Source organism: Xiphophorus couchianus, chromosome 7, assembly GCF_001444195.1.
Source record: "Xiphophorus couchianus chromosome 7, X_couchianus-1.0, whole genome shotgun sequence".
Lineage (NCBI taxonomy): Eukaryota > Metazoa > Chordata > Actinopteri > Cyprinodontiformes > Poeciliidae > Xiphophorus > Xiphophorus couchianus.
Window position 1 is genome coordinate 36,722,354 of NC_040234.1, and position 21,771 is coordinate 36,744,124.

The 21,771-nt window shown below is 40.2% G+C and overlaps 2 protein-coding genes across 2 annotated transcripts in view; one reads left to right on the top strand and one right to left on the bottom strand.

Moving 5' to 3' along the window:
* Window positions 1-5,689, top strand: part of gpr39 (G protein-coupled receptor 39) — a 6,799-nt gene extending 1,110 nt beyond the window's left edge. The window contains exons 1-2 of the mRNA XM_028021945.1: window positions 1-48; window positions 4,153-5,689. The exon at window positions 1-48 is cut by the window's left edge and continues 1,110 nt beyond it. Of these exons, the coding sequence (XP_027877746.1) occupies window positions 1-48; window positions 4,153-4,619 (515 nt within the window). The 3' untranslated portion in view covers window positions 4,620-5,689. The remainder of the gene's footprint in view (window positions 49-4,152) is intronic.
* Window positions 5,690-15,154: 9,465 nt separating this feature from the next.
* On the bottom strand, window positions 15,155-20,410 carry LOC114147632 (ly6/PLAUR domain-containing protein 1). Its single transcript, XM_028022139.1, has 3 exons — window positions 20,266-20,410; window positions 18,467-18,595; window positions 15,155-16,688 (listed from the first exon to the last, which is right to left on the bottom strand). The coding sequence occupies exons 1-3, from the start codon at window positions 20,312-20,314 to the stop codon at window positions 16,456-16,458; spliced, it is 411 nt and encodes a 136-aa protein (XP_027877940.1). The 5' UTR covers window positions 20,315-20,410; the 3' UTR covers window positions 15,155-16,455.
* Window positions 20,411-21,771: the final 1,361 nt, after the last annotated feature.

Consider the following 21,771-nt stretch of genomic DNA (forward strand, 5'->3'; position numbering starts at 1 on the left):
AGAGCGAAACCACCAAGGCGGCTCGGAAGCAAACCATCATTTTTCTGGGTAAGTTACTGATTTCAGATCATCAACAGTGTTAGTTGAATCTTTAAGGTTTATGGTTTCCTAACCGTTTGACTTCAGAAGTGGGAAGTTCACTTTCTGCCGTAAGGAGAAGTGACTAAAGAGAGAAATGTTACATTAGTGTCATATGGGTGTCAGGGTCTCTGACGGCTCCATCAAAGCCACCAAACCAAATCCTGTCCTCAAAATGTGACCTAATGTCTGAAACCAGACCTGCTGGCCTCATTCCTTCATCTCATTGGATGGTTACATCTGGAGAAATCCATTATCAGACTCCAACCTCAGCTGTGTCTGATGGGAATAAAGTCCTACACATGGGAACAGGAACCCAAAGTCCAGCTGGTACCAGGCGTTGAGTACAGAAAGACTCCTGATGGTCCGGTCGACCCGGTTCTACTGGAACCAGAACTCCATCATCTGCTCTGGCTCGGAGTCAAACCAACCTGTTCCCCTCCTGGCCTGTGGGGGCGCTGCACCAAGAACCTCTGAAGACACTGAGAGCAACTTCCTGTTTCACTAGATGGAAACAAGATGGAGGCGTTTTTAGTGTTGGAGGATTTCTCTTTAGTCTTTTTCTAAAGACCAGGAGCCATTTCTGCTGCTAGCGCTAGGCTAGCAGGTTAGCTTTGGTTGTATTTACCCAGAATGCCCTGCGTTTGTAGTCCACTTCCTTCTTTTGGAGCAGTCTCCGGTCCGCTTGGCGTTCACATTCACACCGAACCAGAGTTCACTTCAACTGAACCCAGACTGAGGTTTGGAGGACCAGAGGTCAGAGGTCGATTAGCATGCACACCTCACCGACTGAACCGGATTTTGACTAGGCAGATGTACTGGACAGGATTGAATCCTAAGAGTCCAGTGTTTGTTTCCATGGGTTGATGCACGTCTTGCAGTTTCGTCGTGTTTGGAGGACAACGTGATGCTCCTGCACTGATGGGGCCTATTTTGGGGAACTGAGGCTGCGCTCATGTAGTTCCAACAGCAGGACACTGTAACGTCTGTGCTCAACATTTTCTAGATAATCCAGAAAGTAACCCTCATGAAACTCTATCAGACGTCGAAACAGAGTAGGAGGATCATTCGTTGTCTTTGAGTTGCCGCGTCTTCTTCCGTCTGATAGTGTTGATGATTGGATGTTTCTGATCAGAAATCCAATCATTGGTCTCGTCGCTAATCAGTTGTTAATCGAGTTTCGCCCAAACCACTCCAGTAGTTCTGGGTTTACATCAGAATGAGTCCAACAGCAACATGACAAAGTTTTAAACTAAGCCACGAATCCTTCTGAGGATTAAACAGAAAGATAAAAGATCCGACAAAGACGGAATATTTTTCAGAGGCAGTCAGGTGTTCAGAGACTTCCAAGGGTTTGCCAAGTCAGATCAAATATTAATAAGAGAATCTGCAGGATAAAGAGGCTGTGAGCAGCGAAGTGGACGAGCGGAGGGACTCCTGTGAGCGGAGCTTTGTGTCGGTCGGATGGGCGGCGGCCAGATCAGCGCCGAGACGAGATGTGAGCCGATGCTGAAAGGAAAACAGGAAACGAAGCGTCGTACAGCCGTCTGGTTTCACTGAGCTCACAGCAACAATGAAAACATGGAGTAAATACCGACCAGATGAAACTGAATCACTGAACTGGCAGCATCTAGAAATCTGAAATATTCTGGAACTACAAATAATAATCAGTATTCCTTCAATTACATGAATCCCCTCAGATTTGCCGTCACATAAATTACATTCATATATAAACACTTGCAAAGAGCAAAGAATGTCATGAAGGGAATGATGCTAACAGTGGTGGGCTAACTTCTGCTAATTCATAAATAAAAAAGCTAATCTTTAGCTTAACGCTTCAGGATTCTTTCTATCTTTGGAAATGCTTAGCATGTTTAGCTTCCCCTAGAGCAGCGTTTCTCAATTCCGGTCCTCAGGCCCCCCTGTCCTGCATGTTTTAGGTGTTTCCCTTCTGCTACACACCTGGATTGAATCTTTGGGTGATTAACAGGTTTCTGCAGCACTTGATGGTCATGCAATCATTTGAATCAGCTGTTCTGGAATAGAGGCATGCAGAGCAGGGGGGCCTGAGGACTATCATTGAGAAGCACTGCCCTAGACAAATGTTTCTGGATAAATTCTACAATGCTAAGCTAAAACTTAGCTTCTCCAGTTATAGCAGAGCTCATTTTTGTGTTTCTGCTAGCTTTGAAAACATTTAGTTCATGAATCTTCTCCCACTTTAACTTTTCTGGACCAGTTCAAAAGCGTTAAGCTAAAAATTAGCACCTTAAATAATGCTGCAGCTAATTTAAGTGTTCTGGCTAACATTTAGCGCATGTAGCTCCTCCTAAATGAGTTTTTCTGGATGAATTGTGAAGCTTATCTCCTCTAATAATTGTGGAGCTAATGTTAGTGTTTTCACTAACTTTAAAAACATTTAACACACTTATCTTCCCCTAAATTCATTTTTCTGGAGGAATTCAAAAGCATGAAGTTAAAAATTAGCTCCTCAAATAATGGTGGAGATAATTTTCTGTTTCTCAACATTAGTTAAGAACAGAAAGAGTCTTATTCTTCCTCTCAGCGCTTCTTTGCATATTTTGTAGAAAACCAGCTGCTTTGCATTTTCTCATCTCCTTCCAGAAGCGCTGATCCGGCGCCGCAGCATCAGATCCGTTCTGTTTACTGCAAACAAAAATCTGCATCCATCAGACTCTGATTCACACTTTATTACTGTTTCCTCTGTTTATTGGAAGCCTCCAGCGATGCTAATCCAGCGGCTAGCGCCAGCTTCTGCTTCCTGTTGCAGAGGAAGTTCTGTTGGCGGATTCTCTGAGGCGCCGGGTCGCTCATCAAACCGCCTGGCTGCTGATGCTGCTGGTCGCCAGAACAACTCCAATAACCAACACTAGAATATTGATGCTCACATAAATATTGATGAAGGCTGATATTATGTGTTTCTCATGGAGGAAATATGAGTCGTTTTTTTATTATCCCACTAAATGAAGAAATGAATCCTGATCAAATTTCAGCCAAAACTTTAAAGATCAATCTTAAAAAATTTGCTACAAAAAGTCTGAAAATTTGAGATTAATCTCAGAAATTAAAAAAAAATTCTGAGTTTAAAAAGTCAAACATTTGTAAGAAAAAAAAACTCAGAAATTTTAAAATTAATCTCCAAAATTTTCAAGAGAAAATAATAAAATTTCTGAGTTTGAAATTTCTAGGAAAAATAGTTTTGATTTGTTTAACTGGAGAAAGTGATGATTTATCTGATCAGTGATTGGACGGTTCACCTGATGACATCACAACATACATCTTTGTAGCGCTGTGTATTGTCATGGTAACTAATCTGATTACTTGATTTTGGTGCCATAATATAAGAATATTCTAAGAATATTATTAATATTTTTGTTTGTTGGAGCTATTTATTCTTTATTTGAACAAAATTATTACCTTTAATTTTGTTCAAATTTGTTTTTGGTTTATTTTATATTTCTGGGTTTATTGGTGGTTCAATTTGTTTTTATTTGCTTTTGTCTATTTTGTTGCCATGTTGTCATGTTGCCATGTTGGCGTGTTGATGTGTTGCCATGTTGTCTTGTTGCCATGTTGTCGTGTTGTCATGTTGCCATGTTGTCTTGTTGCCATGTTGTCATGTTGCCATGTTGATGTGTTGCCATGTTGTGTTGTTGTCTTGTTGCCATGTTGTCGTGTTGCCATGTTGTCGTGTTGCCATGTTGCCATGTTGTGTTGTTGTCTTGTTGCCATGTTGTCATGTTGCCATGTTGGCGTGTTGATGTGTTGCCATGTTGTCTTGTTGCCATGTTGTCATGTTGCCATGTTGCCATGTTGATGTGTTGCCATGTTGTGTTGTTGTCTTGTTGCCATGTTGTCGTGTTGCCATGTTGCCATGTTGCCATGTTGATGTGTTGCCGTGTTGCCATGTTGTCTTGTTGTCATGTTGCTGTGTTGTCTTGTTGCCGTGTTGACGTGTTGCCGTGTTGACGTGTCGTCATGTTGTCATGTTGCCATGTTGTCTTGTTGCCATGTTGTCTTGTTGCCATGTTGACGTGTTGCCTCCCCCTGCAGGTCTGATCGTCGGCTCCCTGATGCTCTGCTGGTTTCCCAACCAGCTGCGGCGCCTGATGACGGCGGCCGTCCCGAAGTCTTCCTGGTCTCTGTCGTATTTCTGGTTCTACGCGTGGCTCCACCTGGTGGCCGACGGCTGCTTCTACCTCAGCTCCGTGCTCAACCCGTTCCTCTACAACCTGTCGTCTCGTCACTTCCGCCAGGTGTTCCTGCAGGTGCTGCGCTGCCGCCTGACCGTCCAGCACGCTAACCGCCGCGCCACGCCGCCGCCCTGCGCCGCCTCCGCGCGCCCGCTGCTCCAGAAGTCGCTGCGTTTCGGCCGGAGGAGCGGCGGTGGCAGCGGCCAGCAGAGGGCGCCGCCCACCTTCACCACCTTCCAGAGCGACTCGGCGCCGTCCGGCTGCCAGCTGGCCGTCAGCCTGAGCGAGCAGACCGGACCGGAAACCGGAACCGAGACAGAAATCTGAAACCTGAAGCCGCTTCGGGACCCGTGAAGCGTCGTCGTCACGGCGATGAGACAGTTTCATGTTTCGGCGAGTTTCTGAAAACTGCTAGAGCAAAAAGAAATGATAATTTACAAAACTTCTGAACGTTTGGACAAATTCAGTAGAAAAACCTCCAACACGGTGGTGGAGGCCTGATGCTGGGGGCGTCCAGCCGGGTCCAAATCTGCAGCAGAACGGCTGGAAGGGTCAGGCTTCAGGAACGGCCTAGTCAAAGGCATGTTTGGCCCTGCAGATAGACTGCTGCTGGGTCACTGGGTGTACTTACTTTTCCACATGCAGCTCTTTGTTTTCTTGTTTTAATAAAAAATTATGCTTTCTAGAATCTGCAGCTCAAGTTTACAGGAACAAATATTTTCTAAGAAAAAATCAAATTTGAAAAACAAACTGAATGTTTTTCATTTAATAATAAAATCTGATTTGTTTGGAGAACTTTGACCCAGTTGAAGTTAAATAATCTTTTTAAGTTTAATTTTAGTTTTATCCATCAGGTTTGAGAGTTAAGGAACGCCAGGAAGGAGGAAAACCACAGAAGAAGAAGACGGTTTGGCGTTTCCTCCATCAACACCCGGATCTGTCATCCAGAAAATCTCCACTAAACCGATGGGATTATTTCCAGCATGAATAATTTTCTTTGGGATTTACAGGAGATTTATGCTGGTTTAACGGCTCAGATGGAAAATCCTGATAAACGGTTTCACTCAGACAGGAAGTCATTAAATCAGACTTCCTGTGTTTAATCAGCTGATTTTCCTGAGTCTGGCGGTAATCCCACATCCTGAACTCGTTTTGCTTTTCATCCAGTTTTAATTTTCTTCCCGGCTGAAACAAACAGAACCGATTCGGCTCTGAGACTCGCTGTGATGATGATGATGAGGTTCATCTTCATCGTGTTTTCTCTTCATCGATCCAATGGCTGCTGGATTATTTACTCTGCGGGGCGTCACGTCGATTTCCTTCCCCTCTTCTGTTTCCTGTCCAGATCTCACAGACACTTTAAACTTATTTTATCTTAAGGATAAATAAATATCTACTTGCTTACAGATGACTTTGATTTTTAATAAATATTTTAAATCAAACTAAAGTTAATACCAAAGATTATTGGGAGCCATTGTTAAAGTTTAACTGGAACTGAATAATTTGGGTTCATTTGGCTGTTATAGGAGGTTCAGTTCATGAATTCATTCTTTATAAACACAGTTAGCTCAGAGCAGTGAGCTAGCCTGAGCCGAAGCCGGCACAGCAGCCGGCGGGGATCAATGAGCCACACAGACCGGAGAGAGTCATCACTATCCGCCACCGCGCTCCCAACACGGATGATAACGGCGGCCATGTTGGCCTGACGCAACAACACGCTGCTGCTTTAAGCAACGCTTTCAGGAACTTTAAAATTGGATTTAATGCAAAATTCTGAATCAGATATAATAACTTCAGTAGACGGATGAAACAGAACCGACCCGTTTCGGCTGAAAACTGGAAAATTCAAACTTCTTGTTTTCCAGCAGCAGCTGTTGGATGGAAAAACTCAGATTTTGTGAATCCTCCAATAGTGGCCTATTTAAAGCTGAGCTGGTTTTCTGATATTTGGCTCTTCAGGCTCATCTTTGACCTCTGACCTGGACCCAATTTGTTTTGGTACTGTGTCTTTAAATGGAAATGAGACACCCTCAGAGCTAGCTGCTGCTACTACCAAAACAAAGGCCAGGACGTCAACAAGCAATAAATTCATGTCTAAAGTGAAGTTTGTTGACGATCAGGAATTGACGAATCAGACGAAGACTTTGAGCAAATCCTTCGTGATGCTAACAGAGAACGTCCTGAAAGTGCCTGGTTACGTTTCACTTTGTTGGTGAAAGTTTCCTTTGTTTGATATTATAACTTTTATGTTCTATAATTATCTTAGGTATTCTATTTATGTTTTATATTCTCTACTGTCTGTGATTAAATTAGTTCCTGTGTTGTTCTTGTTTTAAATAAAGTTACTGGGGATAGAAAGGTCCAGTCCGGTCCGGTCCAATCCTAGTCCAGTCCCAGTCGGTCCAGTCCAGTCCGGTCCCGTCCCGGTCCGGTCCGGTCCCAGTCTTCTCCCTCCCTCGTTCCTCCTTCATGTTGGAGGTTAAAGGTCACAGTGTCTCCCACATTCCCACATCCGCCCTTCGTCCATTTTGGGTCCCATTTCCGCCTTACGCATTTCAACGAGAATGACCTCGCTGCAGCAAACAGAAAGGGGCGGGGACGGACCTTTCCGTCAGTCCCATACCTTATTTGGAAATGGGACTATTGCATTCCGGAAATGAAGGGGGCGCTATTTTCATAATCACTAGTATAAATACCTTAAAGACGCAGAGTTAAGAGGAAAGGAAGAAGAAAGAAAGAAGTTTGAGGTTCTTCCACTGGTGTTCGGCTCACGATCAACGATGCAAAACTCACAAAGTCAACAAAAGGTATTTTTACCTTCTTAAAATTTTTTCACATAGTAAATCAATACGCTTTTCTAGATTAGGTTGAAAATACAATTAACAGCTGTAAACTAGTGAAATTCGTAATTCATACAGGGGAAGGCTAATTTTAGCATGTAGCATAGCTAATTATTATCCCGCTGGGCACCATTAGATAAAAATAGAAAAGTAAATAACATGTTTAATTGAGAAATGTATTTTATGCTCAAACTTTATTTTTTATTTTCATTATACAGATCCACGTATCTATTTGCAACATGAACATAAATATTGCTGTTCCCTTTGCTAATACAAGCTACAGAACCATTTAGCACAAACTGCTATGGTTCAACATATCGGTATGTAAAACTACACTTGAAAAATATAAAATATTTTTTACATACTTACCAGTTTTCTAGTGTTTCTCTTTTATTTTTAAAGGTTAATCTTTTTTAAATATGTTTTGTACACCAATGTTAAAGTCTAATATATTTTATAAACTAATAGCTGCCATTATATTTGGGTGTAGTACCCAGATGTGATACTCTAATGATGAGTAGCACAACTTCAATATAGTTTTAGTAAGTAACTGCAATAAACTACACAAGTAAGAGTAACAAAGTATTTGGTGAAATGGCTATTATTAACTACTGTTCTACTGATCATAATGTGCAATGTGATTTTTTATTTTGTTTGGTTTTTTGTTTTTTTCAGATGCCTTTAAATGTTCTTAGAGAGACTACATGGGCCACCTTCTGTCAAAATTTAATCGGAGTTTGATGGATGAGTGATTAATGGCCCTAATTAATTGATATTAATTTCCGGTCACATGATGCCCCTCCCCCCATCCGTCACATGACCCCCCCTCCCCATGTCTCATGACCTCAGCGTGCTTAACACATGTTACACTATATTCCCGCTAATTTCAATTCAACCAATAGAAACAGAGACAGGCTCTGAGTTTTATGAGTAATACAATTAAAGTATAAAAAAGCAATAAGTGTTGAATAATCTAGAATAATATACGATATAATATATTTAAATAGAATGTTGTAATTAACTCCGGTTTTGCTCACCAAGCCGTTCGTGTTTGTGCGTGTGTCCAGGCAGAATACTGTACAGAGATGTCCCTCAGGATGTCTCAATGCCATACAGTGTTTAAGGTGAACTCCTTCTGACCTCTATGAGTTTGAATTAGCCAATAGAAGCAGAGACAAGGGGTTCGGTGTTAGAAAATCATTAGTAACATACAATATAGTATATTGGTTTTTTAAGGTCTTTCTGATATACTGCCTGAAGCGGGACAGCCCCCCCCCCAGCCATCAGGAAGACTCTCATGACCGGAGGTCATCACGTGTGGCTCTCTATATTTTTGATCATCTCAATTGGGTCTCTATCGGGGGTTGATTGATATGATGTAAAGACCAGCACAGGATTCATTCTCGTGACTTTTTGGAGGAGGCCCCATGACAGTGCTGCTCACCAAGCCATTCGTGTGTGTGTGTGTGTGTGTGTGTGTGTGTGTGTGTGTATATAAAGACATATAGAAACAAAAGTCCCTAAAGAAAACCTACAGTTTAACTATTTTACTGCATTATTTATGGTAGCACAATTAGCCGATGTTGACTATGAGTTTGTGATTTCCTTCATCACTTCAATTTTAAATTCTAATAGATTTTGTTTTCTGTAACACTTGCTAGTGTGATACATTTCAGTAAATGTTCCTCATTTGTACAACGTACTTCTTAAGAATATGTGACAGACAGTAAACAGGCCTACTCAAATTTAACTTTTATCTTTCCGCAGTTAAAGAATTTGTCCAGACTTTTCCAGAATTTGGCCCGGCATCACTGTGAATGATTTTGTTCAGGTTTTTTTTCTTGCTGTTGAATCAACGCTGATCTTCCCACTGCTTCATGTTTTCTCCAAAATAGTAAATCTTGGTTTAAATACATTTAAACTCATAGATTTTTTTCTGTAACACTTGCTAGTGTGAAACATGTTAGTAAAAGTTCCTCATCTGTAAATTTATTTCTGAACAATATCTGACAGGGACTAAACAGGCCTCAGTGAGGTTCCCTTGGATTTCTATTGATTTATTCAATGTGTAAATATTTATCAAACTGAATGGCCATTCAGTTTTTATATAGTTTTTTTTTCTTTTGGTGTTTGTTGCACAAATTTAAATATATGCCGGCTATCAGCCAAAAATTCAATCAGTGAATTTGTGTTTTTTCTTAAATACTCCCTCTCACCGAGACTTACTTACATCTTCTGACAACTAGCTTATAATAACTTACAATAACATTGACTAAGTTTGCTATTGGTACACTTTACCTAAAAATAAAAATTAAACATACTCACTACACAACCATGCTCCAAGAGTTGCTCACAACATGGTGAATTGTTTTGTTACCTTTAAAATGATCTGCAGCTTTTGTTCCTTGGTCCTAATGATGCTGTTCACTAATGTTCACTAACAGACAGTAAACCTCTTGTAATTGATAAGCTTATAAATGATCAATGCGAAACATCAGTATGTGCTAAAGAAGATCATATCAGTCAGATTAAGTAAAATATCATTAAACTCAAAGCAATCAAAATTATATTTCTCTGAAAGTCTTTTTTTTTTCAGGGACTTTAGACTGTATGAAAGGAATCAGTGAAATATACTATGAAATATTTTATCTGCTGCATCCCCATAATAAAACTTCAATTGTGAATTGAATGATTACATTGCATCTAGACACAAAAGCATCAACCGTTAATTAGTAATCATACTGACTAACAAGATCTGATCAAACAAGAAACCTGACGACCTCAAGGGATTTCTCACATTGGAGAATAAACCGTCTGACTTTCTTTAGCCACTAAATTTAACCTTACCAAAGTTTTGCCTTGGAGTAAACAGGTACTGAGTTTGAAGCGGATCAGACGCCTTCAGCCATCTGCTAAAGCTAGACTCCGGCCTTCCTCACTGTAAAATAAAACATTAGACTTAAACAAAAAGTTCAAGTGAACATCACTTAATTATCATCGACTTGTTGTTTGTACTCATCTTAAGCAAGTGGCAGGAACATTTGGATATATAAAAAAAAAGCTTTATAAGTTAATCTATTTAAGTTGAGTCCATGCAACAAGTAAAATAAAATTAAAAAAGTGAATTATATGAAAGTAATGAGGATTTTGGGTGGTAAAAGTTGAACATTTTAACATGTCCAGACACTACACCATTTCTGCTCAAGCAAACCAAAAGGTTTTAAACAGAACAACCATGTCAAATAATGAGACCATGAATCTTTAATCTATGTAGCAAATATATTGCTGCTGCTGCTGCTGTAGGCAGAAAATAAAAGAAGTTTTACGGAGAATAATATTTTGGATTTACCGGTCGATCTACGTTCCCACCCTCATCTATGGTCATGAGCTTTGGGTCATGACCGAAAGAACGAGATCGCAGATACAAGCGGCCGAAATGGGTTTTCTCCTGTAAAGGAAGAATTATTTATTAAAACTTTGAACAAAACGTTTGGCTCGTATCTTCCTTAAACAGCCGGATCCTCTCGGCAAGCAGCGGCCAGCTGTAAAACGAAACTAAACAAGGCGTGTTGACGTCACAGATCACAGAGTTTAATTCATACAAAGCAACGCATGAATCAGTTAACAAAGCTGCAGAGATACAGAGATATGCATTTTATCACAAAATAACAACAGACAAAGACAAACACGAAACACAGAGACAGACAAAGGCGCCCACGTGGAGAAAAATGGAAAAAACTCTGTCTATATTAGCGTTACATGTAACTTTATACTGAGTAGGTGTTTCCTCACTTTAATATATGCAAAGAAGGCGTTCCTCCTGTTAACCAACCGAGAGCCACCTTGGAAAAACGTCAACCTTCCCCTAAGTTTTAATGACAAAACTCAAGAGTCATTTTAGTTGTTAAAATTATAAGTTAATTTCACAAAACCTATTTTACTCCTTTGGACTCAGCATCTCCCAAGATTTGAATCTTTGCCTTATCACGAACAATATTTAAAAGGTGTATCCGAAATTAAACATAGATGTTTCCAAGATTCGAAATCTGTGATCAACTCCAAATGCAGCTCAGAGCCCCTGGGAAACCCCCAACCTTCGACCTCTAGGCAGGGGAAGATATTCTTTATGGCCTGCTAATTTAACGCCTTTCAAGAGAATAGTGTTTTGTGGCTGCTCTAAGTTACAGCCTTGCCAGGAGAATGTTTATCTCTGCTTAACATTTGTCCAAATAGGAATGTTTATCTCTTAAACGCACATGGCATGAGATTAGCCATATTAAACACTCAACAATATCCATATTTCCTTAACACTCCGTAGGGTGGCTGGGCTCTCCCTTAGAGATAGGGTGAGAAGCTCAGTCATCCGGGAGGGACTCAGAGTAGAGCCGCTGCTCCTTCACATCGAGAGGAGCCAGTTGAGGTGGCTCGGGCATCTGGTCAGGATGCCTCCTGGACGCTTCCCTGGTGAGGTGTTCCGGGCACGTCCCACCGGGAGGAGGCCCCGGGGAAGACCCAGGACACGCTGGAGAGACTATGTCTCTCGGCTGGCCTGGGAACGCCTCGGGATTCCCCCGGAGGAGCTGGAAGAAGTGGCCGGGGAGAGGGAAGTCTGGGCCTCCCTTCTGAAGCTGCTACCCCCGCGACCCGACCTTGGATAAGCGGAAGAAGATGGATGGATGGATGGACGGATGGAAAAGTGTAATGTGTTTATTATGAGTAGGATTAACCAAGCTGAAGGAAAACAAAGAAAAAGGATAAATAAATATTCATTGATACAGAACTGAATCAGCAAATATGAACTTTTGAAACTATTGAAACCTTCAAGAATTTTATGTTGTGTAAGATATTTAAGAAACTAATACTGAATCTGCGTTCATGAATTTCTTTATTTGGTAAAATACGTTTACCTTTTGTTTTGTTGAACACCAGACATCGCATCTCTTTCCCACAGTTTTTCACTTAGTTCCACTACTGCTGTGGGTTTTATAGCCAATGTTTAATGGATGGATAAATGTGCTCTTAATGTACATTTGTCTCCAAAATATTGATTTGATTCATGTTTTATTACTTTTGTTTGAGATAGATTGGGTGTAAAAATAGATAAATACATCTCCATAATGTTTCCTTATTGTTGCTTATTCTAGATTGTTTGTTACTAATATAATTTTAAATAAAGATTTAATAAAGATTTGAAAATAAAAAAGTGACTTACCACGTGACAGACATACCACGTGACATATCACGTTTTATAGTCATTTTTTTACTATTTAATTTGTATTTTTAATGTTGAAAGTGTTCTTGGGTGTTTTAAAAGGCGTAGTCAAATAAAATACGTTATTATTAGTATAATTATTATAACACGGTCGGTACAGGAAATAGTGTCACTAGCGCCCCCTTCATTTCCATATAAGGTATGAGACTGACAGTTGTCCGTCCCCGCCCCATTCTGTTTGCTGCAGCGAGGTGGACTTGAGTTCTACGGACTTCGGTGAAGTATATTACCCACAATCCATTGCTGCATGTGACGTTTTGAGTTAAATGGTGGATTTATGGAAATGTTTTGTTGTTTTTTCCATCTTTATAGAAAATTAAAAGAAAATATCATGACAACATTAGTAATAAAAAGGTTCGATTTGATAAACTGAGCAGAAAAAAGAAGAAATAAAAAGAATAATAAACTGAGGAAAGTAAAACAAAATGTCACAAATGCAAAACAAATTTCAGATCTTAAGATATTAACATGTTGGTGTGAAGATTGGGCTTTTGTGATTTTATTTAAGCACTCTTAAAATTATCTCACTTTAAAATGGAGGTGATTTTTAGAAAGCAGTATTTGAGAATAAAACTTAGCTGAGATTAAATATGCCATAATTTAACTCTTCATCCTGTTAGAAGACCAAATTTTATTATTTTAAAACTTAAATATAGAATAGATTTATTGTACAATATCCACTTTTGAAAATATTTCTAAAAACTTTATTGAAGTTGCAACTGAAAAAATGTTTGTCTTAAAATCTCATCACAAAAAGCAGAAATTGATATTTATTTTGAATTTCTTTTGCAGAAAGTCATTATAGGGAAACTTTTACACATAATTATGAAATTATCTTTTTTGTGGGAGTGGAATAGAAAGCTGCTTGGTTTTATTATCATCATGATTTTTAACAAATGTTTTCTTAGACAAGAGGAGCAGAAAACTGATGAATTTATTGTTTCATAAAGTCACAACATTTATAGTTTCTTTTAAAAAGGACATTTTAGTTCCACTAGTTTTTTTATTTTTTTATTTTCTATATATGCCGTATGTTTGTCCTTCACTTGATCTTTGTTATCTCCACTTTATACCAAACTAACTTTCAGCTGCATAAAACAGATGGTTTAATGTCTATTAATCAAGTAGCAACCTGTTAAATTGAATATTAGAACATTTTAATGTGTATTTTTTGCCATCTTGGAAATATGAAATAAGTTCACAGAGCGATCTGTCGCTAAAATACAGAATAAAATCTGTTTTCAAAAGTAAAGTATTGAACATGAGAGATTATGTTGAATTCAACATAAAACATATTTCACCAACAATGAAAGCAGAAATATCTTTACTGTTCATTTAAAATGAGCAGCAGGATGGTAAACAGGGACCAGTCCGCCATTTTGGATGTGGAGTTACGACCCAGGCCGTTCTGTCCCAACCCTGACCCCTGACCCCTGATGTGACTTTGACTGATTGACACTTCATAGGGCGCTGAGCCCTGGACCGGGCCAAAGAGAGGACGGGAAGACAGGAAACAGAACTGCTGTTTAAACTCTCTGTAGTGACTATTTGTCCAAAAACTCAAATTCAAAATGAAAACACTCAAGAATTTAAGGTGATCAAAGCAAAAGTGAATTCGACTCAAATAGCCACTTGATGCAGCGTAGATTCTGGCTTACGCAGTCTAAAAAAATCCAAAAAGTCAAAATGCAGTTCTTTGTTTTTTCCACTGTTCAGATAAAAGTTACAGGCTGGCGACTGATTCTGAGCAGCCAGGCTCACAACCAGCTGCTAAAACCACCGTGTTCATTCTGTGAAACAGCCACGTCCCAAACTCTAATTAATTTACTAATTAAGTCAATTAATAACCAAAGAAGTTATTTTAAATAACAAATTAAACAAAATTTTAATTATAAATCAACTAGAAAATAAGCAAAAAATAAAAATAAACTAAATAATCTAAATTCTAAGATTAAACTAAAAATGGAGAAATAGCTCCTACACTCTCTTTATCCACTTCAAAATAAGAGCATGAATATAAACATTTAAAAACTTGAAGAATTTTTATCATTAAAAAAAACTTCAACAGAGATTTTTCCTGAACAGCCAAGAAAATTAGCGCTCTAGAATTTGTCCAGGGTTAAATGTTTTCATAGCTAGCTAAAGGGCTAGGCTAAAAATTAGCTCTGCTATTAGCTCATTAGCACAAGTGCTGCTAGTGATGTTTTAAACAGATTGATAGAGGAATAAAAATTGCTAAAAACAAATATTTCTCAACACTTAAATTAATATTTTCAAATTAAGGGCAGGACTTATTTTGAGCTGCTCTAATATATTAGTTTATTTTACGGTTTTCTACATGTTAGCATGTTGCTATGTGTTAGCATGGTTCAGTCTGTATCTCACAGGAAGCTGAAGTTGGTTTGCAATTCAGGAAATGGCTAAAGGGCGATTCCACCTAATTTTTCACTACCTTCCAGATTTTTAATTGACTCTAGTTTAAAAACAACTAGACTCTTCAAACCTGGACTGGATTATTCTCAACTAGTAGCAGAATATTTAAAAACATGTTTGGGATTCGTGAAACTTTTATCTGATTTGTGAAACTTAACAGATCGCTGCAGAAGATCTTTCCTTCCAACAGCCGTCACCATCTACAGAAGCTCTTTGAAGAATTAATGAGTTACACCAACATTTAATTTCCCTTTGGGATTAATAAAGTGGTTTTGAATCAGAATTGAATTTGAAAAAAACTGCATGGAACAAGTGTGAATAGTAATCTGAACTTTAGTGAAGTTTCACAAATTATGTAAAGGTCTCACAAATCCCCAACATGGATTAAAATATTCTGTTATTAGAGCAGAATAATCCAGTCCAGGTTTGAAGAGCCTAGATGTTGTAGTTTTTATTCTAGAGTCGATTAAAGATGCAGAATGTAGTAAAAATTAGGTGGAAGCTGCAATCAGAAACCAACTTCAGCTCCGTGTCTCACCTGGATTTGTCAAAGTGCAGCTGGAAGAAACAAAACTGTTTTCTTCTCCTCTGGCTGTTTGCTTTGCGTCAGAATCATTGATCGCAGAAGCCTCAGTGATGAGCTCAGTGTTTCTGCTTGGCAACCGCACGCTGCGTGGCTCACCCTGCCGCCCAGAGCCGCCAACATGGCGGCCGAAGCTCCAGCTGCTTGATTAGAGCTGGAGCCCCGACTGGAGAACCAGCTGCTGCAGAAAGATCCTCCTAATATCAGCTTAATTCAACTGCAGAAGATAAATATGGATCAATTTGTCCACTTTCACAGCTTTCTGTCCTGGTTGTTACAATTCATTAGGAATCAGCATTAAAATGAATCCACAACCAAGAAAACAGTCTATTTTATAAACTAATATTAGGTACAGATTAATAAATGAACTAAACAAAGATAAAACTAATGAAATTCACAAACTCGTCCACAAACATGTTCAGAGCTGCAACTAACATTTACTCAGTTATAATAACTTGAATAACATTTTGGGAAAATATTATTTTTTCTGTTTTACTGTACTTTTAACTTTTACTTGAGAAAACTCAGTTGAATTATTGCTTTTCTTAGTTGAATATTATTTTGGGGTTTTCTGGTCACATCAACAGAAAATGACTCAGAAAAACAAAAATAAAAAGGAGTAAAAAGACAAAAAGCTCAACTGTGCAGAAAAACTCAGACATTTTGTAAGGAGGGGCCTCTGGGAACCTGCGGCCCGTTCAGCTCGGCTCGTCGGTTCTGGTGAAGTGATGAAGTTTCTGACGCTGAGATGAAACCAGGAAAATGTTCAGAGAAACAAACATTTAATAAAATATGAAATGCTCCTTTAATTGGTGTAAAATCTGTTGTTTCGCTGTGATGTGATAACTGATCTATGCTGTTTATTTCTACCCGGTTTACTAGCGAGCTGTTAGCATGCTAACTCTGTCCTGACAGTAGAAATGGCGGATCTGCTCTGATGTTAAAGTAACTTCCTGTTTCCTGTTCTGGTTTTCAGACAATCAGTGAAATCAGGATGAAATCAGGATCAGATCCTCCAGACCCAGTGAGTCTCTGTCAGCAGAGGATGGAGTCCAGCAGGAGGAGGACCAACATGAGGAGCAGGGGCCCGGCGGGGGCCGTGCCGGACGACGGCGGGGGCCGCCTCTTCTGGCGGGGCCCGTTGCAGAGCGGCGTGCTGCAGCAGCTGATGCAGACAGAGTGGAGTTTCCCGGTGCAGAACTGCTGGTAGCCGGAGGAGGAGATGAGGCAGGCGGAGGAGGAGGCGCACGACTTCCTGTACAGGATCCCTGGAGGAGACGGAGACAATTACAGGCTGGGCCGCTAGGGGGCGCCGTGTGGAGACAGTAAAAAACTAACAGCAACGATTTGGCTTATTTAACCTGCAAGAGGAGAAAAATGATTTTCAGTCATTTTCACCGTTTTATTCATACATTTATAAATGTCACAGGTCCAAACTAAACATATAAGTGAGATAAATATTTAGCTTTCAAACTAAATATTTATCTTGCTATATTTAGGTTTCTAAATTGGATAGTTAGTAAGCTAAATAAGCTCAACAAATTGTTTTCAAACCAATTTTTAGTTTAAAACTAAATACTCAGCTTTAAACTAAATATTTAGCTCAAGTCTTAACATCAGTATTTAGCTAATTAGCTTATTAGCTAAATAAGCTAATAACGTTACAAGAAGAGGAACAATTAAATCATTAATACACATTGAATTTATCAGCTATAATAAGTTAGATTCTTATGATTTTATGACATTCAGAACAAATTAATGATACATTAAATTATTCAAACATTTAATGAATTTTTAACTAATTTGGAATATATTTTACAATTTTGTCCCTTTTGGCCTTCCATACATCGATTTTAAGCTCCGGCACAAATTATTTTATTGAAAAACAGGAGATAAAACAGCTACACACAATCCTAATCTAGAGAATAATTATCTCACAGTCTGGGATTAACCAGGAAGTTAATCCCAGGAAGTTTCTGATATGGGGGCTTCCCCAGGGCGGCATTAGAGGGGGGACAGACGCCCCCAAAAATATTATATCTCATCTGTCCGGAGGCACATTTGCTGGTTTTCTCCCATCTAAAAGTCAAGAGGAATTTGTTTAAAGAGAAATTTAATACCTGAAGTATATTTTCAGGATGTGTTGCTTTCATTCTGATCTGGATTCAAACGTTTTAGTTTATGAGACGCTGCAGAGATGATTTAACCGCATCAGGAAAGGAAATCATGAATTTCATAACATTTTGTTGAGAGAGGAACTAATCTGTGATCAGGACAACCGAAGCTGGTCGGGCTAAGGATCCGCTCCAGGATCCGTTCCAGGATCCGCTCCGGGAAACCATTTCTATGGATGTGTTGGTGAGAATCAGCCTGACCGTTTCTGCCTCTCAGCTCACTGAGCGACGATTTGTTATGAAGGAGTTATGAACGTGTCTGCTGGTGTTTTCCAGCCAGCAGAGTCTCCCTGCAGAGTGGCGGCCATGTTGGATGGCAGGTGGAGGTGATCATGAAATGTTTTCTTAAAGCTGCGGCGCTCGCAGACAGACTGGAGGATTTCTGCAGGAGCCCTTTAGATTCATAAGAACCAGAACAGGAAGACGTGACATTAAACACCAACTGCAACACAAAGAGGCTCTACTGGCCTCAACTACGGATTCAGACACAAAAATGTACAAAAAAACATTTTAGCAGAAACTTATGAACAGAAATTAACGCAGACAGCTGCAACCTTCAGGACCCAAGGAGACTTTTTCCACTAATCCTAATAAATAAATCTCCCTAGAGCCAAACTGCTTAGCTACAGACTAAACATTTAGTTAGCATGATACATATGTAGCATACTCACTAAATATTTAGTAACCAAGCTAAGTATTTACCTCCATTTATCTAAATAGTTAGCAACTAACTATTGACAAACAAACTATTCATGTTTGCAAGCTAAAAATGTAGTAAACTAATTAGTTAGCTTGCTAACTAAATATCTCGGTACCAAACTAAGCAGTTAGCTGTAAGCTAAAGCCAGCCACCACCCTTCGCTCTAACTCACCGTCGTCGTTCATCAGCACCTCCTTCTGGCACATGTCCTGAACGTTGACGGTGCAGTTGACGATGAACTCGGGCGCGGCGCAGTCATCCGTCATCTCACACTGGTAGCACTGGATCTGGAGGGCCAGGCCTGCAGCACACACACAAACACACACACTGCAGTCCCTTATCAGGCAGGAAACCAGGACCCAACTGCCACGAGGAAGCAGGAATGGAGCAACGGAAACAGAACTCCAAAACTTTCTGTAGCTAAAAGCTAAAACCCAGCAGGACGGCAGAGAATCTCTGATCAATAACATGGCTGCCAGCGGTGACCATGCTAACTAAAGGGCTAGTTATGCTAACCCTAAAGACCATAAACATTAGCTCTGCTAATGCTAAAGTGCCAGCATGCTGTTTAGCAGAAGCTAATGCTAAAGAGCTATAGTAACAGTGTGTTTAGTCAATGCTAATGCTAATGCTCTAACTCTAACCTGACTCCCACCGGGGGTCACAAGCACAACTCTAAATAATTCATGAGGGAATTTGTTCTTGTATTTAATTAAAGCCTCATTTGTTGGTTTCTTGTGTTTTGCCACTTGCTCAATAAAGTTTCTTGTATAAACAAGACGAGAGGAAACGGAAAACAATCTTCAGTAACATGAAACGGCAAAATAATTAAAGAGCTTTTAACGGTGGACAACCAAAACTTCAACACCGAAGTCAAACTTTAGTCAACTAAAAGTTTACAAAACAACCAAGTAAATTAACAAATTTATCTGGAAAAAATTATTTAATCGAAGCAAAGTATGCTACATGTTTCAGTAAAAAATAAATATTGGCAAAAGGAATATGCCAAGCAAATTTTCTTGTCTGGTTATCAGTTTGGTCAGACGGGTCTGGGAAGGTTCTGGAGGTTCTGTTGGTTCTGAACACAGAATTTTTCTCCAGGCTGTTCCTCTGCCTGTTCAGAACCAAATGAAGAGAAAGCAGCTGAACTGCATTTAAAACGGTTCAGAACATCAACACTGATTAAAGTTACATTAAAAATGTCTGAAATGTTTCTGAAATCTAGTCGGAGGTGAAGAGATTCATGTTCATGTCACCATCTTTGTTCCATTTCATTAACTGCACAACTGGCTGAAAATAAAATCTGATTTTAACCGTTTAGTGTCCGTGGAGAACTGAGAGGAGACAAGATCAGGATGTTCAGTCTGAGATGTGAGGAAAAATAACCCAGGAGTTCTTCTGGGTTTCTGGTTCCTCTGGGTTTCCGGTTCCTCTGGGTTTCCGGTTCCTTTGGTTTCCTCAACGCCAGAAACGATTAATAATGAACAGAAGCTAATAATGAATAATGAATGGACAGAAGCTGCTCTGTCCATAACCCTAATCAGCTGCGTCACTTTTATTATTTTTTTCATGTGCTGGAAATCAAAATCATTGCCGAGATTTGAAATAAGAAGTTTCAGTTGTTCTTGTTATCAGTTTTAAATCGTTCAGTATTTTTCTCTGAGTGGAAATTAAAAGAATCTGCAGATTTTTCTCCTTCATTTGCAGCAGATTTTCTCATTAAACTCACCTGGTTGTTGCGCGCAGAGCCACAAACAATCAGAACCAGAAATAAAGGTTCGAGTAGAACCGGACCGGGTCAGAACCAGACCGGGTCAGAACCGGACCGGATCCCAACAGGAAACATCCATCACCGTTCAGACCGGTTCCTCCACCTGCAGCTCTGATTTGTCTCAGAATCCAAATCCCGCCGCGTTGGGAAGTTACTTTGGGAATTCCGGGAATGTTGCTGTGAAAGCTGCGGTTCCGTACCTGAGCCGAGGAGGGACATCAGCAGAACCGAGACGGTCCGGAGCCGCATCCTGCCAGCCGGAGACTCGGAGACACGCTGCGCTCCTCTTCCTCCTCTTCCTCCTCCCGCCGCTCCGAGTCCCGCGGCTGGTGCGCGAAAACGCGCGTGCACGCCTGCCTCATGTCCCACGTGATCCAATCAACCGCCAGGCTGTTGCTCTTTAATAAGATCTTAATGCATTTACATATTTATTTAGCTGTTTGTTTAAAATCAGACCCGAAAAGGAAAAGAAACAAAAATATAATAAATTTTACTTGATTTTAAAGTCCATCCATCCATCCATCCATCCATCCATCCATCCATCCATCCATGTCACACTCAATGCCACATGACAGACTGGGAATTCACTGAGTAACGCTAGCTGCATCCGAGTTAGCATTAAAGGCTGTTTTGATGCTGATCGCGTAATGGAGTCAGCATCCAGCATGCTGAGGTGAGTGAACCGCCCCGACCCAAACACTTCAGACTCCTGAAGAAGCAAACCATGCTGGAACCGGAAGTGAATCCAACCAGGTTGTTTTTCCTCCAGTTAGCTTCTCATGCTAATAGTTTGACTGAAACATCCAGGAGCCGTTTGTTGATCTGGACGTCGGAACCAGAGAGCTCCGGTCCAAACCCAGCAGCAGGTCTGGTTCGATTTACGGCACTAATCATCGAAACCTGGATAATTAAAACCCAAAAAGGTCGAAGGTTAAATCAGAGTTTATGTTTTAATCAGATTAATGACTGAATTAGATCTGAAATGTTGGAGAAACGGCGTCTGAAGCTCCGACTGACAGACTGAATGTTTCTAAGAGGAACGTTTTATTTTTAGAACCAGATGTTCAGACTGGGGCTGCACAGTGGCGCAGTTGGTAGCACTGTTGCCTTGCAGCAAGAAGGTCCTGGGTTCGATTCCCGGCCAGGGTCTTTCTGCATGGAGTTTGCATGTTCTCCCTGTGCATGCGTGGGTTCTCTCCGGGTACTCCGGCTTCCTCCCACAGTCCAAAAACATGACTGTCAGGTCAATTGGTCTATCTAAATTCTCCCTAGGTGTGAGTGTGTGTGTGAATGGTTGTTTGTCCTGTATGTCTCTGTGTTGCCCTGCGACAGACTGGCGACCTGTCCAGGGTGAACCCCGCCTCTCGCCCGGAACGTAGCTGGAGATGGGCACCAGCAACCCTCCCGACCCCATTAGGGACAAGGGTGAACAGAAAATGGATGGATGGATGGATGTTCAGACTGACCCGATCTGCTGCAGATTCCCACCGAATCTGAGCTTTCCTCTGAATGCTTTGCTCTCCTGATCCAGGTTCTGGTTCCGCCTCAGAACTGGGACGGGTCCAGATTCCTCCATGTTGTAATGTTGAACATTAATAATCCAGAAGAAGCTCAAGTTTTCAAACAGCAGGAACAGAAACTCAGATTAAATCAGATTCTGAGCCAAACTCTTTGCTTTCTGTTTGGTTTTAAAGCGTTTTGGCCCA

Coding starts and splice junctions, on each gene's coding strand:
- LOC114147632 (XM_028022139.1), bottom strand. CDS start 20,314: ATGCGGCTCCGGACCGTCTCGGTTCTGCTGATGTCCCTCCTCGGCTCA. Junction 18,596..20,265: donor GATGTCCCTCCTCGGCTCAG/GTACGGAACCGC, acceptor TGTGTGCTGCAG/GCCTGGCCCTCCAGATCCAG. Junction 16,689..18,466: donor GGTGCTGATGAACGACGACG/GTGAGTTAGAGC, acceptor CGTCTCCTCCAG/GGATCCTGTACAGGAAGTCG.